The sequence below is a fragment of the Eschrichtius robustus genome, chromosome 17 (genome assembly GCF_028021215.1).
Source record: "Eschrichtius robustus isolate mEscRob2 chromosome 17, mEscRob2.pri, whole genome shotgun sequence".
NCBI lineage: Eukaryota > Metazoa > Chordata > Mammalia > Artiodactyla > Eschrichtiidae > Eschrichtius > Eschrichtius robustus.
The window spans coordinates 71,019,214-71,036,900 of NC_090840.1; the positions used below are offsets into that span (position 1 = coordinate 71,019,214).

At 43.3% G+C, this 17,687-nt stretch overlaps 1 protein-coding gene across 1 annotated transcript in view; it reads left to right on the forward strand.

The window, feature by feature from the left end:
* Positions 1-17,687, forward strand: part of FER1L6 (fer-1 like family member 6) — a 120,667-nt gene that overhangs the window by 27,282 nt on the left and 75,698 nt on the right. The window contains exons 11-17 of the mRNA XM_068525619.1: positions 796-904; positions 1,665-1,836; positions 6,228-6,348; positions 8,887-8,987; positions 12,254-12,344; positions 15,058-15,177; positions 16,701-16,853. Coding sequence (XP_068381720.1) covers positions 796-904; positions 1,665-1,836; positions 6,228-6,348; positions 8,887-8,987; positions 12,254-12,344; positions 15,058-15,177; positions 16,701-16,853 — 867 coding nt within the window. The remainder of the gene's footprint in view (positions 1-795; positions 905-1,664; positions 1,837-6,227; positions 6,349-8,886; positions 8,988-12,253; positions 12,345-15,057; positions 15,178-16,700; positions 16,854-17,687) is intronic.

Genomic DNA, 17,687 nt, shown 5'->3' on the forward strand with positions numbered 1-17,687 from the left:
CAGGCTCTATGGCCTCCATTCCCTTCAGGTCTCTGAGTGGTTTTTAACCTCCTCCCAGATAGTAAACTTGGCCCCTGGAAGGTGCGATAAGGGGCTGGCTTACAGCCAAGGGACACAGTGGTGGCAGGTGGGAGTGGTGTGTGCTCTGTGACTAAGAGCCAGCACTGGGTCCCCACCCTGTCCCACACTTTCTGGCCAATAGAAACATTTCCTGCTGATGCCAACAGCACAGGAAGCTCGTGTGTGAAGGAAGGGTCTCAAAAAAGAGAGAGGAACAGAGGTCAGGGCTCTTGATTGAAGGGAGCTCTTAATCTATGAAGCCACGACTGCTTTATTTCCTTAAATGAACCGTATTGCTTTTTCTGTTGAGTTTAATAAGTCCAAGGGTAAAACCAGAAAGCACGGACTATAAATCCAGCTCATTCAGCCTCTTCGCTCAGAAATGCGATGCTGTGTCATGTGGTGTCCCAGCAACACATGCTCCTTGAACAATCAGCCTCCTAGAAAGATACGTATACCAAGCTTACCTTTAAAATAAAAGGAAATTTGATTGTCAGGTTGAAGCTCAGAAGGTGGCGACTACATCATTCTAGATAAATGGCTGAATTTGGATTTGCAATTTGTAGGTCCTGGTTTCTGCCAGTCTGATTAGAGGGGAAATTATGTGCCATTCCAGGCTGACACCAAGACTCAAGTTTCTATAAATTACCTTGGACCAGGTTGGCATCGCTAATTTAGCTTCCTCCTGCTAAAAAAAGAGCCAGCCCTGTCTAATGTATTTTTTTCTTTCTATAGATTGTACCCGAAAAACAAGAGGAATTTTTACTCTTTGGAGCATTTTTTGAAGCTACCATGATTGACCGGAGGATTGGAGATAAACCCATTAGCTTTGAAGTTTCTATTGGTAAGTGCAGACAAGCACGGTGCCTGGCACATGGCATGAACTTTATACCTACCTCTTAAATAAATGAATTAGTGTGTTACGTGAAGATGGTAGCACTCTGCTGGAGGTTTGCACCTCAGGAAGAAATGAATAAATCCTTGTCCACTCTGGTGTCAATATGTAAGGGATAGATTTATTTTCATACTTAAAAAAAAAGGATTAAGAGTATAATTTGCATTCAGACAGACTTGGACTACTAATTCTGGTTCCCTTACCCTAGGCTCACTTAATTTCTCTGGGTCTCAGTTTCTTCATCTATAAAATGGGGATAATGATAATTCCTCATGGAGCTGTTGCAAGGGTTTAATGAGTTAATGCATGCAACATGCCACACATATAATAGGTGCTGTTATTATAACTCCCAGCAATCTTCCTGGACTGATGTACATCTGGGAAAACCACTCCAAGAAAGACCATTCTGTCAGAGAAGGTCTTGATTTATATTTGGGAAGTTCTCCATCAGTGGAGCAAAATGAAATGGAGATGGAATCCAGTTAATTTGTAACTTAAGTAATTTTTACAAAAAAGAACCTAAGATGTATGTTGATGATGGCTTAGTATCATTGTTAATCTTATTTCTTTGGTCTGACCATCACTCTACCTTCATACTGAGAGCTTATTTCCCTGCCCTGGGAAGACATAAACTTGGATCCCTTCTGCCAAGCAGCCTGATTCTGCTTATTGACACCTGGCCCTTCTCCCCTTGCTACTGGCTCTTCAGGTAACTTTGGGAACTTGATTGATGGGGGATCGCATCATGGGAATAGGAGGAAGTCAGTTGACCAAGCTGAAGAAGATGCCCTTCCACTGCTGCATGAAGGAGAAGGGGACGCAGCCATGCCCATGGTCTCCACCACTCACCCCGAGAAGCCACTCGTGACAGAAGGGAACAGGTAGGAGACACAGCAGGTGAGAGTAGCCGGGGTTTCTGACAGTAGAAGCTTGACCAATTTCTGGGACTGTTTGATTCAGTTCTTCCCTAAAACTGGAAACACTCTTTATTTTAGTTATAAGAACAAGGTGCAAACAAGGGCAACATGGTAAATGCCACTCTCCTGAATTCTTAGTAACATGTTGACAACTCTCCAAACGACACATCCAGGGAATTCATTTAAGGGCAGAGCAATGATGATGGTTATTATTATTATCATATCTGAAGCTCCATTCATTCTATAACTTTGAAGCATAACAAGGTAGGAAGGTCGGATGTTAAAATTGCAATCCAAAATCCTATTAACAGTTGTTATAGTCATCTGAATATAATGTAAACTCAAGTTGGTGGAATTATTAGATACACGATTTATTATCTTATTTTTGCCCACAATCAAACTGAAGAACTCAAAAATGAGTGTCAGCCACCAGAAAAGACCGTTTCAGAAAACTGCTGGGGCACCTACATGTACCCTCATCGATCTTTAATCCAAGTAACATTTCAACATGCAAAGAGAAGTGAAATTATAGAACTGTCTTAAGAAAGTGATGTCAACCAAATGGTTTATGAGAAGGGAAAGCCACACGTAGAGAGATTCTTCTGTGTTCTGAGCTTTATGCTATGAGTAAAAAAATATGATCTCACTGGATTGTCATAAGAGAGCACTGCTGTCCCCATTCACATGTGAGGGGATTGGAACCAGATTGCTAGTTCTCTTCAATCTTTGCTCTTCTCTCTCTGGGCATGAACCCATGGCTTACTGACCACCGTTAGAATAATGGCTCTCACATCTATTTCCCCAGACGGGCTTCCTTCCTGAGCAGCAGGTCCAAACACCTCCATTTGGGTGTCCCCAGATTATTCACCAGACTCATTGTCTTCACAGACAACTTTGCCCCTTTTCCTATCTCTCCCATCTCAGAGACTGGTCATACCATTGTCTGCATCCTTCAAGCCACAGATCAGAAAGTTGGCAATTGTTCTCTTTTCCCTTCCTACCCGTATCCAATTAGTGATGAAGTCTGGTCATTTCGAGTTCTCAAGTGTGTTCTCTATTGCCATTTCTTTAATCTGGCCTGTCAGCACCTTTGGCCTAAATTATTTTAAACACCTCTTACCTGGCTTGGATCTGATTCAAGAAATTCACCAAACTATCTATCTGAACTCCCCAGTCCCCTGATTGACATCATACAATGACATTGCCATTGACATCTGTCTGTGGTTTTCAGAATTAATTTCAGAGGACATATTTTGTTGATTTGGTCCCTACCCACTTCTCTACGGTAATCTCTGGGTATTCCCCAAACTCCACCATGCCTGCGGCGCCATCCCCCAAGTGGATCCCGTTGTTTGCTGCGTCTGGGCCTGTGAACACCTCTTCTTTCTGCCAGGCAACCAGCGCCCTCCTCAGAACTGCTAACTTCCGTTACTTTCCGAGACTAAGTTCAAGTTCCCTTCCCTGAACCCCAAGTCTTATTTGGACTCCTCTACTCACCTCCATCAAACACTAATCGCACTGCATTAAGACGTTTTTACTAGTCTGTCTCCCTATCAGACTGAGCACCCTGAGGGCAAAGGACTGTGTCTTGTTCACCTTTGGATCTGCTCATCTCCACGCCAGGCACGTAGTAGACGCTCATAACTGTTTCTGAATGAGTTAAGGACACGCTATAACTGGGCTGGGCACAGGGTACTATGTGGGTAGAGAGGGGGAGTGGAGGAGGTGAAGAGTTGGGAAAAGTCACAACCAAGGTGACATCCTAAAGGGCGAGAATGAGCTTAAGGGATAGAAAGCGATCAAAGTAGGAAGCAGTAAGTGAAAATAATCCTAGCTTCTTGTCCTCTCATTTTTGAGCATGGCCTATGTTTTCTAAATCCTGTCTCTCCCACGGACCACCCTCCCCCTCCCACGGACCACCTTCTTTGGGGTCTTTTTTATGGGTCCCTGGCAGCCATATTTGGCCACCCTCCCCCTCCCACGGACCACCTTCTTTGGGGTCTTTTTTATGGGTCCCTGGCAGCCATACTTGGCCACCCTCCTTTACATGCACCAAAAAGGACCCCAAACTTCCCAGTCCTTTAATGGCTTCTCTGTCCATTCTCGAAACTGAGGACCTCAATGAACAGGATCTGCAGCTCTGGGAGGCTTTTATGAGACTCAGTGGTACTCTGCATCCTTTTGCCAGGATCCTTTTCGCAGTGAAAACATCCCCACCCTGTTAGACTAGCCCGTTGTTGACTGTTGGCGGGGATGTCAGGGGATGTAGTGTGGGAAGGGTTTGAGAGGAAATGAGAGCTCTAAGGAACCCTCAGATGGACCTCACATTAGTACTGACAGGCTGGCTCGAAGAGACCAAAATGTCCTGCTGGTGTTTTGGGGCTTTATATTCCTGTCACTATATCGAGGCTCTGTCCACATAGTGGCAAGCCAGGGTGGCAGCAGCTGAATTGGAAGATTCTCTAATAGACCACCACACACACACACGCACGCATGTGCACACACAGCATCTACACATATGCACATACACATGCAATTTGTCTGTTGCCTCCATTGAAATACCACCGTATAAGGGGTGGTTCAGGACACTTAAAACATCACCCTGCATTTGTTCTGGGCTTTCCAGCTTTACAAAGCACGTGCATTCACATACAACTCAGATACGGGGCCGGAGCTCAAGAATGAGATTGGAGCACAAGACATCCAGAGTCGGCTCATCATTTGCTTCTTAGGGTTCCAGGCCCACGCTTGCCCAAAGTCACAAGACCGGTCGTACGTCAGGGCAGCCATTCAAACTGGCAGGCTTCTCTTCCCACTGGGAACATGGTGCCCTCCCATCTGCTGTCCTCCATCTGCACTGTCATTTGCCTGAAAGACCACCGCATCCCGGACCACGCAGACCCAGTAAGACCCGGAGGACCCTGGACACCAAAGATAGAGGCTCTGAACATCATTAGCACAAAATCATCCAAACCAAAGAAACCTTGGAACAAAGTGCAACAATAAGTGGGAATTTATTTAGGTGCAGGATTCTCAGTGCCATAATTTTTCACAAGATAAAGGAAAGAGCAGTTTCGGAACTTCTTTATTTTTAATTTTTATTTTGTTCTCCTGCTGTAATAATAACCTCAGTTTCTGCCAAGAATTTATTTGGCTTCTCTTCTGAATGGATGCCTGCTGGTTTATTTTCTGCAGAACAGACCATGGGGCACCTTTGCTAACTTTATGGCCTCTAGAAGAAATCTGGAGGTTGGAGAGCTAAAAAGAACAACATGTATTCTTTCAGGCTGAAGTTCTCGGTAGCTTTTTGAATGGAAACAAAGCTCTCTCTTTCACCTCACCATCCCAGCCCAGCCTCTATAAGCGCGCGTGACTCCAAACACTGTTCACATATATTAGGGCCACCTGTCCAGCCACACCCATGACAAGAAATGTGCTCTGGCCTGCCTTCCACATTTCTCTTCACACAGACCCAGGTGTTTGTGGGACAGTTACAGGCGGCTGGGGGTAGACCTAGTTAAGAATATAGCTGTCTTTAGGCAGGGAACTTCAGCTTTTTGCTACACCTCTCCCATCTTCCCTGCTTTCACATCCATCCCTTTCCTCCTTGGGAACTGAATTCTACCAGTTAGTTCCTTCTTTTCTGTCTTCAGTCTCATCCTCTTAACTTTTTTCTTATCATCATTTAAGCATATCCCACCATCACCATCAGCCATTCTCTTTGGCTCCACAGCTCCCCTTCCAGCTACTTTGCCATCCCTCTCGTCCCTTCTTAGTCAAGCAGGTCATCTGCATTACTGGCACCAATGCCCAGCAACAATAAATTTTGTACGGATGGATGAATGGATGGCAAGCCATAGAATGCTGAAGTTTAGTTTGGAGCACATGACTTCATCTTCATTAATATTATTACCCTCTTAGATTTCTCTAGCGATTTCAGTTTATAAAATACATTCACATCTGTTATCTCAATTGATCCTTACACAGTCAGGGCCTAGCATATAGACATTAAAAGGAAAAATATGTTAGTTTTTCTCCTTTCTCTCTTCTCTCAATTGGAAAGAGAATTTCTCCTTGAAGAGGGCTTGCCTTCCCTCTGGTGATCATTTCTAAACTTTGCCCTGGGTCAGAGGGTGGTAGCTGTTATTACCTCACCATTGTAGCCATATAACAGTTCGTCGCTTATTGTCCGTGGATCCCCCCAAGTAAAGGCTAAGGATGGAATTAATAGTTTGACTATTTTGCCATAACCCTTCCCCCAACCCACCCAGAACATACAAACATGAACAGGTTACTGGGATTGTCTGAAAAACACTGATCACCAACTAACTTCCAGACCTAATGTGTTTTCCCAGGAATTACAACTATTTGCCATTCGAGGCCAAGAAGCCCTGTGTCTATTTCACCAGTTCTTGGGGAGACCAGACGTTTAGGCTGCATTGGTCCAACATGATGGAGAAAATGGCAGACCTCCTGGTAGGTGACTCTGACAGGTGATGGATTTGAATATTGGGAAGCTGGAGGCAAAGGGGATTTTTTTCCACCCAGTAGAGGGTCTTGACCTCAGTTTAAATACAAGTGAATTGAGGCTGCTACATTTGGAGGACACCTGGCTCCTGCCACATGGACGCAGGGGAATGAGAATACATTTTGTAAAATCTCTTGACTTTAAATCAAATTATCCAATTCAAACCCCTGCTCTGCTTCTAACTGTTATAGGACCTAGGGATAGGCCACTTTCCCAATCTCCAAAGGCAAGGAAGGGATGGATAGCTTTCTCACAAACTTGATAGATCTTAGCTTCAACTAATATGAAATCCTAAATCCTTAACAAGGTGGACGATGTCCTCCAAGTTCAAGCCCTGACACCTCTCCAGTCCTATATCTCACATGCTCTTCCTCCTTACTGTATTCCAAGCATGCTGGTCTCCTTTCAAGTGTCTCAAAGAAACAAAGCTCCTTTGTGCCTCCTAGCCACCTCCATGCCGTTCCCTCTGCCAGGGCTGCTTGTCCCCTTCATGTTTCTCCTGTGAAGCCCAGTCAACCTCTAGGGCTCATATTTAAGCCCTTCCTCAGAGAAACCTTCTTACTTGCTCCCTCTTACCCTCTTCCATCATGTCCTGTTCTTTTCCTTCAGAATTATTTGAGGAATTGAGTGTGTGAAAGTATTTAAAACAGCACCTATATGCAAAAAATGCTAGGCTGTCCCACCCAACCCCTGGGAGGTGGAGGGGGGAAGAAAACCTGGGAACACTGCTTCTTTGGTATCTCCTTCCCTTTGTGATTCCTTTTCGTTTACTCTCACATTTCTCTTTCCAGCCCACACATCTCATGGGCAGTGTCCTCTCCTCTCTGTCCCACTGTGCCTCACCAGGGGACCCTGGTCTGATCTCTCTCATTCCATGAAAACCCACACTAAGGAAAGCACACATTTCTCTCTCCCGTTTGCTTTAGAATTCTGTCTTCAGTTGTGTAAAACAAGGTATTGGGGGCTTCCCTGGTGGCGCAGTGGTTGAGAATCCACCTGCTAATGCAGGGGACACGGGTTCGAGCCCTGGTCCGGGAAGATCCCACATGCCGCAGAGCAACTAAGCCCACGAGCCACAACTACTGAGCCCGTGTGGCTAGAGCCCGTGCTACACAAACAAGAGAAGCCACTGCAATGAAAAGGCCGCGCACCGCAAGGAAGAGTAGCCCCCGCTCGCCGCAACTAGAGAAAGCCTGCATGCAGCAACAAAGACCCAACGCAGCCAAAAATAAAATTAATTAATTAATTAATTAAAACAAAACAAAACAAAAAAAAACACAGTATTGCCTCTGACCATGGGAATTCCAGGCATCATGGAGGCAGAGTCTGAAAGCGGTCATGGAGGCCGGGTTTGGAGTCATGCCATGGGGAGGCCGTGGACTCGCTTTTTATGGCTGGTCTTGCTTCTCCTTCAGCCAAAATAGTTTATTTCTAAAAGGCTTGACCAAACAAATCAGAATATTTTAATCCCTAGAGGCCATAGTAGCCTTGAGCACTTGTTTCTAATTCTTCCCCAGAGCCAGGATCCCTGCCGTGCGCGGCATATCATGGCTAACCTGACTGAATGTTTACTAAGCACCAAGCACGGTGTGAAGAAGTTCACATCTCCCTATGGGGCTATAGGTGGGTACCATTATTACCAGATTTTACAGATGAGGAAACTGGGCAGAAGTGGGTGAGGTCACCTGATAAAGCCTGGATTTGGATGTCGTAGGTAGTCTGGCTCCCAAGCCTAAATCTTTAACCACTCCACGATGTTGCCTGTACTTATAGTGAAGGGGGAAAGAGAGAAATATATGTCCCTAGGCATGTGATGGAGGATGTCGTTTTTGTAGATTCTAGCAAAGCAGTGGTGACATGTACATTGCCCCTTGGGTGCCATTTTCCTCCAAGCCATGAAATGGAACCCTAGAATTTAGGACCCAAAGGAAAAGTACAATGATTAAGTACACAAGCATATAGCCATTGTCATATACAACCTGTCTTCTTTTCCCTCAACACCGCACCCCTGACAAAAACCCCATAATCAGAAGAATTGATAGCCTGTTAGTTTCAGGGATTGTACAGTGTGGTTTTACTCCTATATAACAAACTGGCATGAACATTGCTTTTGAAGTTTTTGATAATTCTATCTAATTTACTCTGCTTTGTTAGGTATTTCCCATGACATTAGGTTTCCCTCACAAGGTAGATTCTAAATAAGTGGAACTCAATTCAGGAATAAATCTGGGACAGAAACAATGAGTTTGAGCAACACAGGAGAAGACTTGAATCTGGACCAATTCCAGTTAAGAAAGGAAGGTTCGAAGTTAGAATGCAGTAGCATTTCCCGGTTCAGACATACACGAAAAAACAAGAGATATGTTCCTTCATTTTCAAAACAAAATATTAGCTCAATATTATTTCTGTGGGTGTTAGAATCAGTATCTCCACTATGGTGTCTCATTCCCACCTCTCATCCCGCCACCTCTGTGGTTTGTTTTCAGGAAGAAGGTATAGAGGAAGTGAAAGAACTGATTAAGATTTCAGAGGAAGCCCCGGAAGAGAAAATGAAGATGGTGCTCAGCGACTTCATCAGTCAAAGCAGGTACTGCAGAGACAGCTGTCATCTGGGCAGCTCAGCTGATATGGAATCAGCTTTTAATTACCTTAGAAGATGGTCGATTTCACATGCATTCATATGGGCATTGAATAGTGTTATATCCATCTTAATTTTGTTCAGTAATTTAGCTGCAACTGTGGGCTCACTACTGCTTCCTGACACTTAACTAAAACATAAAGCATAGGGGGAAAAAAAAAAGGAAAAGAGAAGAAAAGAAAGACTGCAGAGACATTTTATGAAACGAGAAAAATGCTGGTAGTGTTAGTGTCCAGCATGGTTCTTTGCATCTGGTAGGTACTCAACAACTATTTGGCAATTAGATGGATAAGTTATATCAAATGTTATTTAATAGAATTTTTTATACACCACATTAATAAGCACCAATTAATGACTCTTATTCCAGGAGGTAGACAATATAATAAAAGATGAAAAAATAGGGTGTATTAGTTATCTATTACAGAGTAACAATAACCCTCAAATTTAGTGGCTTACACATATTTATTATTTCACAGTTTCTTGGGTCATGAATGCAGGTGTGGCTTAGCTGGGTCCTTTGCTCGGGACCTCTCCCAGGCTGCAATCAAGGCATTGACTAAGGCTACAGCTACCTCAGGGCTCAACTGGGAAGGACTCACTTCCAAGATCACTCATACGGACATTTGCAGAATTCAGTTCTTCATGAACTGTTGGACTGAGGATGATTGAGGGCTTCAGTTCCCTGCTAGCTGTTGTTTGGAGGTCATTCTCAATTCCTTGCCACGTGAGCCTCTCCAAGCTACCTCTCACAACATGGCAGCTGACTGCATCAGAGTGAGCAAGAAAGAAGAGTCAGAGAGAACATGCCAATAAGATGGACGTCACGGTCTTTTATAACCTAATCTTGGACGTGACATCCCAGCAGTCTGGATGTCTTCTGTTAGAAGCAAGTCACTAGGACCAGTGCACATTTTCAAAGGGGATGAATTGCACAATGGCAAGAAGAACAGGAGGTGGGGATCATTGGGGCCATCTTAGAGGCTGCCTTCCCCATAAGGAAACAACCTGATGAATTAGGTCAAGACTTGACCAACAATGAGAATTTGTTATAATAGAATCAATGGAAAAGGAGTGGCTATTCATGTGATGGAAAGAAAAAAATTAATAGATTCTCGTGTTCAGCTTTGTAAGTTTTGTCTTTCCTAATCTCTCAACTATCCAAGCCATTTTTACTTAAAAAAAAGAAAGCAAAGAAATAAATATGTAGCTTTTTCTCTCTTTATTTCTTTTCTGTTTTTCATATAGAAGCAATATATATCAGTGCTACTCCTGCTGTGAGCTAAGTGTCACCTGCAAGTCCCTTGAAGCATCTTTAAAAGCTTCACGGTCATATTTTTAGAAATTGTGGGCAAATTAATAGCTCAATAACTTTTCTCTACTAGGGGTTTACTTGGAGGTGATAATTATTCCCCTTTCTCTTCAAGTTTAAAGCCAACTGAAAAAAATATTCAGTAGGGTCAGACAGAGATCAAACGTTCATTTTATATTTGGTAAACTTGGATTTGAGAAAAAAGTTTGTACCTGAGGTCAAGGAGACTTTGTGGTCCCCCCACCTGTTTGAGGTTGAGCAGCTGGACTTTGGGGCTTCCCCCCAGAAGGGACGGACCACCTGCTGTGTACAGGTGAGGAGGCTGCCCACAGGTGGCAGTGGGCTGGGGCTGAAAGAGGAGGAATGAACAGAATCATGTGCCAAAGTCATCTACCCCCATTCTGGTGGGGAAATAAGTTATTTCTCCCCCTGTGAGGAAGGGAGAGAGATTAGAAGCATCCATAATGTTTCCTAGAGCTGATCCATCCTGGGAGTGGAATGGATTCCTTCTACCTCTAGGAAAGAAAGATAGACAGGTGGCACCAAGATTCCCTCCTCAAAATAGACTCCTTTTTATTCTTTTTAAAAATGAAGAGAAAACGCAATGACGAGTATGTCCAAAGAGAATTTCTGATTGAAGTTTCCAATTACCAGCAGGCAGAGCTCTGGTGTGGGACCCTTCCCTGGGAGGTATGGCATCTTAGATCCCCCTTTTGTTCTTTTGTAATTGATTCTTTTCATCTCAGAAATACTAGATGCTCATCTTCAACAACAACAAAATGCAGGATGTATAAAGGAAAAGTGTTCTCAACTCTCTCTCCAATCCCACTCAGAGAGAAGAGTTTGATTTGTCTTCCTTTTTTTCTGTGCATTTGCAAACACACACATTCATAAAAATACTCTATTTCTTCACGAGTATCACACACTTTGTTCAGCAGATTGCTTTTTCACTCAGCAATGTATCACTGGCATCTTTCTACAGTAGTATCTAATAGTCATCCCCAGTGTTCAATCACGTGATATGTATCATGTAGTATTTAACTAGTCCCTTACATTTAAGTTGTTCTGACTTATTTTGCTACTATAAACAATGCTACAATAAACGTTACTAAGTAAACATATTTTTGCAAGAATTTTCAGTTATTTTTGAAGGATAGAATACTAGTATAATTTTTGGATCAAATTATATGGACATTTAAATTTTGATAGATGCTGTCAAATAACCTCTTAAACATTGTAATAATTAACACTCTCCTATCATAATAGAGGAGAGTGACTATTTCCCTTCGAATATTATCAACCTTGAATATTACCTGGTTTTTAGTAAGTGAAAATGGTATCGATTTTAATTTAAGTTATTGCTGATGAGGGAATATCTTATTTCCCCAAATTTAAAGTCATTTCTGTTTCTTCTTCAATTGCATTCATAACCATTACCATTTTCCTGTTGAACACATTTTTAACTTCATCCCTCAAAACGTTACTATTCAGTCCTTTGTATGGTTTTAAAAATGTGAAGACGTAGCCCAGTTTTGAGTCTAAAATATTTGCTCTACATACAATTTTCAGGAACATTTTGGTGTGTGTTAAATTTGTAAGATAAAGGAAAACTGCATTATTTTGTGTTTGCTGTTAGGAACTTGGATAGGAATCACAACAGGTATATACTGAAAGAAAGTAGAAAAACAAACATCCCCGAAACTAATGTGAGGTCTGGCACTATTTCCCATTCTCATTTTGTCTCATAGGAAAGTTAGTGCCTTATTGCTTAATCCAAAATGAAAAATCTTGGTTCTGTGGCTTCATCAACTTTCCCATTGTATTGCAGAAAGTATACTTGCAAATCTCTGGAATTACATAAATGAATTTTCACTAAGTAGGTTTCAAAATTGTTATTCTCTTATAGTGCCTTTGTCTCTGAAGTGGAAAAGAAACCCAAGAGGTTGAACCAAACCAATTTAGATAAGAAACGACTTACGCTCTGTTGGCAGGAGCTGGTATGTGAAAATCTATTTATACTTGCAAAGAACTAAAATGTGTGCTTTAAAAATAAACCTCATGGATGAAGCATAGGTCATAGACCACATGAGGATAAAGTTCTAAAAGTTATACAGCTGTGTGATATAGAAGAATGAGAAGGGAATAAATAGATGAGTGAGTTGGAGAGGAACTAGCATTTATTGAATGTTTACAAGAATGAGCTAGAAGCCCACCAGCCCTATATTCTATTCTGATGTAGGACTTGTTCATTTTCTTGACGTTTGTATTTTGTCAAAGGCTGTGGACTCTTTCACTTAACCTTCTGCCTCCTAAGCTGAGAGACAAAAAGAAATAACTAAACTACCTCTCCTTGGTGTTCTCCCATTATGAACTGTGTGAGAAGTTATGAGCGTACCTGAGGGCAGGGCAGTGGCTGGTACCTCTCTGTGCCCTGGAGACCCTGCACAGTGCTGAGTGCCTTAGAGATGTTCGGTCCCTATTGAATGAGTGACGACTGAGAAACGCCAGACCAAGTCAGACCCTGATTATCTCTCCTTGAAACTTCAGTTCCAGCAACGGCACCAAGGGACGTCTTGTATGAGGCCATGATAATTCTGCAAAATAAAATTACTCAGTGTTTGGCCAGGGACATTTTAAAGATGTGAGTGAGGCCCACAGAGATTAAATGATTTTATTTAAGGGTCACAGCTAGTTAATCACACTGCAGAGCCTAAAGCCTGAGTCTCTGAACGCTTGACTCATCCTTCTTTCCAGAAAATAAATGAAGTTTTGTGTCCTCCTCTACTCCAAGGAGGCCAGACTCCCACCATATGTAAGATCGGCTTCCTACTCCATGTCTTTCTCAGCACCTCTGACTGTCTCTGCAATACCCATGCTCTACAGATAGCCCACAGAGCGCTCTCGTTTCCTGTGTCCGACAGCCTTTGTCCTGAACAAGCCCAAGATTTCAGTACTTTGCATGGCCCAGCTCTCTCTCCACATTTCCAGCCTCTGGGTGGACACGTCCACTGCTTGCCTCATAGCACCTCTGACTCAGTGTATCCCACTCAGCCCATCATCTTCCCACCGAAGCTTGTTCCCTGTCCTGTATCGGTACCACCAGCCTCACCTGTTGCTCCAATCAGAAGCTTGAGAATCAACTTTGAATCCTGTACCTCAGCGGTCCCCAACCTTTTTGGCACCAGGGATCAGTTTCGTGGAGAGGATTTTTCCACGGACTGGGGCGGGAGTGGGGGCAGTGGGAGCGGTTCAGGCAGTAATGTGAGCGATGGGGAGCGATGGGGAGAAGCAGAGGGAGCTTCACTCGTTCACCTGCTGCTCACCTCCTGCTGTGCGGCCCGGTTCCTAACAGGCCGCGGACCGGTACCGGTCCACAGCCCGGGGGTTGGGGACCCCTGCTATACCTCACAATGAATGGTCTTTTTTTTTTTTTTTAATTTATTTATTATTTAGTTATTATTTATTTTTGGCTGTGTTGGGTCTTCGTTTCTGTGCGAAGGCTTTCTCTAGTTGTGGCAAGCGGGGGCCACTCTTCATCGCGATGCGCGGGCCTCTCACTATCGCGGCCTCTCCCGTTGCGGAGCACAGGCTCCAGACGCACAGGCTCAGTTGTTGTGGCTCACGGGCCTAGTTGCTCTGTGGCATGTGGGATCTTCCCAGACCAGGGCTCGAACCCGTGTCCCCTTTATTGGCAGGCAGATTCTCAACCACTGCGCCACCAGGGAAGCCCTAAACAGTCATTTTGACCCCAGGCCAGGTTGAGACCCCGGCCCTTAGAGACTCTGGCACTCACTCCATTCTTCACCCCCAGGGCCACTGCCTAACCCGAGTGCTGTAGCGTCTCTGGCCTGGGCTCTCACAGTCATTTCCTACAGTTCGCCTTCCATACCACAGCCGGAATGGTCTCCAAAACACAAATCTGCTGAGATCGCTCTTGATTAAAAAAATCACTGGAGGGACTTCCCTGGTGGTGCAGTGGTGAAGAATCCGCCTGCCAATGCAGGGGACACGGGTTCGAGCCCTGGTCTGGGAAGATCCCACATGCCGAGGAGCAGCTAAGCCCGTGCGCCACAACTACTGAGCCTGCGCTCTAGAGCCCATGCTCTGCAGTAAGAAGCCCACGGACCGCAACAAAGAGTAGCCCCTGCTCGCCGCAACCAGAGAAAGCCCGCGCGCAGCAACGAAGACCCAACGCAGCCACAAATAAATAAATTTATAACAAAAAAAAAAATCACTGGAGTCTCCCAATTGTTCATAAGATAAAGGCCAAATTCCTTTGTGCATGATATACAGGGCTGTTCACCGTCTTGTCCCAGCCTAGTGTCCCAGCCTTGTCTCTCGATGCTCCCTTCCCATGTATCTATGTGCCAACGATTCTGAACCCTCAATGATTATGTGCCTTCATATGTAATTGTTCCTTCCAACTGGACTGTACTTTTTCTTCTTATCATCTGATGAATTCAGTGCATTTTTTGCTCAGCACAAATATCATATTATCCATAAAACCTGGCTTTGGCCCCTCTGGTCCCATGATGCTTTACACATTTTAGTTATTTGCATATATTGCTTTCACCTCACCAACTGTCAAAGTCTCAAGGAAAGGAAGCTTGAGTCCTCCTCTTGTCCTAGGCCCTGGCTCCTAGGACAGTGATTGGGAAAATGTGGGAGAATGTATGTTTTGTACAAAATAAAACTCTTGTTTTGTTTTAGGAGGCCATAGCCAAGGAGGCCAAGGGGCTCACTCAGCAGCAGAAGAAAAAGTTATCTCTTGATGAAATGATCCAGGCAGCCCAAAACTTTGTGGAAAAAATCCGCTTCCTTGTGGATGAGGTAATCAACTATAAAGGCAAAGCTCATTTGGAAGATTAGACCAAATATCTTCCCAGTGGGGTTTGAACGTTTGATAAGAATGAAAGATGAGCAGTGTTTTCTCTCAAGCCCTGCTGAGCTGAGCTGGCACTATTCGTTTGAAGGGTGAAGGAGGGTGTTTTTTAATTAAGCCAAACATGTACAGCTTTATCGATTTTTTCACGGAGCCTGAGTATTCAGCCGAAATAAAAAGCATGTTCCTAAATAATAATAATAATAATAATAATAATAATAATAATAATAATAATAATAAAGCACACTCCTTAATAGGCTCAAGAAAAGTCAAAATAAACATGGGATCTTTGATAGGTTTTTAACTGTAAGGAAATTGAAACTCATGTCCAGTAAAAGTTAAAACAGCTTCTCATTTTAAAGTTAATTGTAAGCAATATCTTCTGGTGACTACTAGAATGATCTAAAAAAAGTCCTCGTATTTGCTTCTGTTAAATACTAGGTTTTGTGGCGGAAGTTTTCAGGGAGAGGTACAGATTTACTGCTTCTGTTGTTCTTGAAAGGTTTTTTTCTTGTTGCAAATTTATCATTCCCTGGAGGCATAACAAGCATGAGATAGTCACTTTGGAATGCAGGAATTTTAATGAGCACCCAGAAGGTTCAAACCTGGTCTGTGACTGACTGACCGTGTGGCCAGGAAACCTCCACAAGGATGTCTCTGTTTCCATGTCAAGAGAGAGGGGATGCCTTCTTAGGGTACCAATTACATTAGAGGATTACGGGGTTAGAAAAAGTATCTGCTTCCAGTCCGAAAATGTCAAAGCCTAGTTTATGACAATATGCCTCCCTTTTGTTTTGGAAGCTATATTGGCTCAGCAATGTGCATTTCAAACACTTACAACATAATGGGCCTCTTGGCAGGGAATTCTGCAATTCTTATCTTGATTAGCTCAACTTTAAAATCTAATTTTCTGTGCAATTTAGTACAGTTTCTTCTGAATAAACTCCTAAAATGGAGCGAAAATACTTAGCAATTATATTTTAGGTATAAAATCCCTTGTAAAATTGTTTTTCCTTCCTTAAGAGCAGATGGAAAGACATCCAAAGACATTCACGGATATTTGTTTTCGGTGTTTCATTTGAATGTTCTGGATATGTTACCTGGCTCTTAGGAGGTCCAATGCTGGAAGCTAAATCATGATTACAAGATTGCAAAGAAAAAATCCATGGGAAGGTGGAGCAAACGTTTGTTCTGCAGATGGAGAAAAATAGGCCACCAAAGATGCCAAGTCACGGGTCTGACTTGCATATTGTCAAAGCATGATAAGCAGTTTGGCGTATGGGGCTTCCGTGACCTAAGACTTTCTCAAAGAAGCCACGCTTAACTTGCTTGGTTGCATAGGTGTTTCAGTACCCAGAAAGTTTAAGTCACAGAACTTGTTGTGCAGAAGGGGTGCTGTTGCAGGATAGGAGAACCCTGGAGGTGCCGTGTAAACACCCACCTATCAAATCCGTCCCCTCTGCCTCCACAGCCACAGCACACCATCCCTGACGTCTTCATCTGGATGCTGAGCAACAACAAGAGGGTGGCATATGCCCGCATCGCCGCCAGGGACCTGCTCTATTCCCCCATCAGGAAGCAGATGGGTCAACACTGCGGGAAGATCAAAACTCATTTCCTCAAAGTAAGTCCGTACTATTTTTGACTCAAAGATGGGGATCTCTGTTTTTCCTGGGTTGCACGGCATTCCTAGTGTGTGTCCAGATCTCTGAGTTGACCCTAAGACTTTCAAAAGTCTGAGGACAACTAGAACATCTTGCCCCCTCTTGATTCAAGTTGTGTTTTAGGAGACCATCCTGGGGCGGAATATTTTCCAGTTTTCCAATAACTATGTCACCAGACACATATAAGGTGTTTTTTTTAAAATCTAGTGGAGGTACCTTAAGGTTATTTTAATTTTTACTTCTTTGATTACTAAGAAGAATGAACATTTTTCTATTAGTTTCCTCTCTACTTTTCTCTTGAGTAATTTATCTATGGCATCATTTTACACGAGTTCATCTATATTTTAAAAACAGACTTCAAAAAAAATTACAAGAGGAGAGGTTGCTATTCCACAGAACTGCTAGTTTAGGATTCCTGGCGGCTTTACACTGTAAAAATATGATAGTCTTTTCATCTTGGGTCCTTGCACCATTCATGAACACAGGGTCATAGGCACAATCTCTGGATAGATCCTACTGTCTTTAAATCAAGATTTGAGCCTTTCCTGGAGACCCTGGGTATTCTACCTCTACTACAAAGACATTTCTATCCCAGGAGTGAACTTGAGCAAACATGGAGAAAGACTGGTCCAAAAGCTTAACACTCACCAATGGCTGGCAACAAGAGTGTGTGATGTGACTGATTAACTTTCCCAACTCACAGTGGGCTGTCCTGCCAATCTGAGTTCTGATTATTTGCTATAACATAATTATTCTTCCACTGCCTTAGAAGGGGGATGAGAAGGCTCAAAACC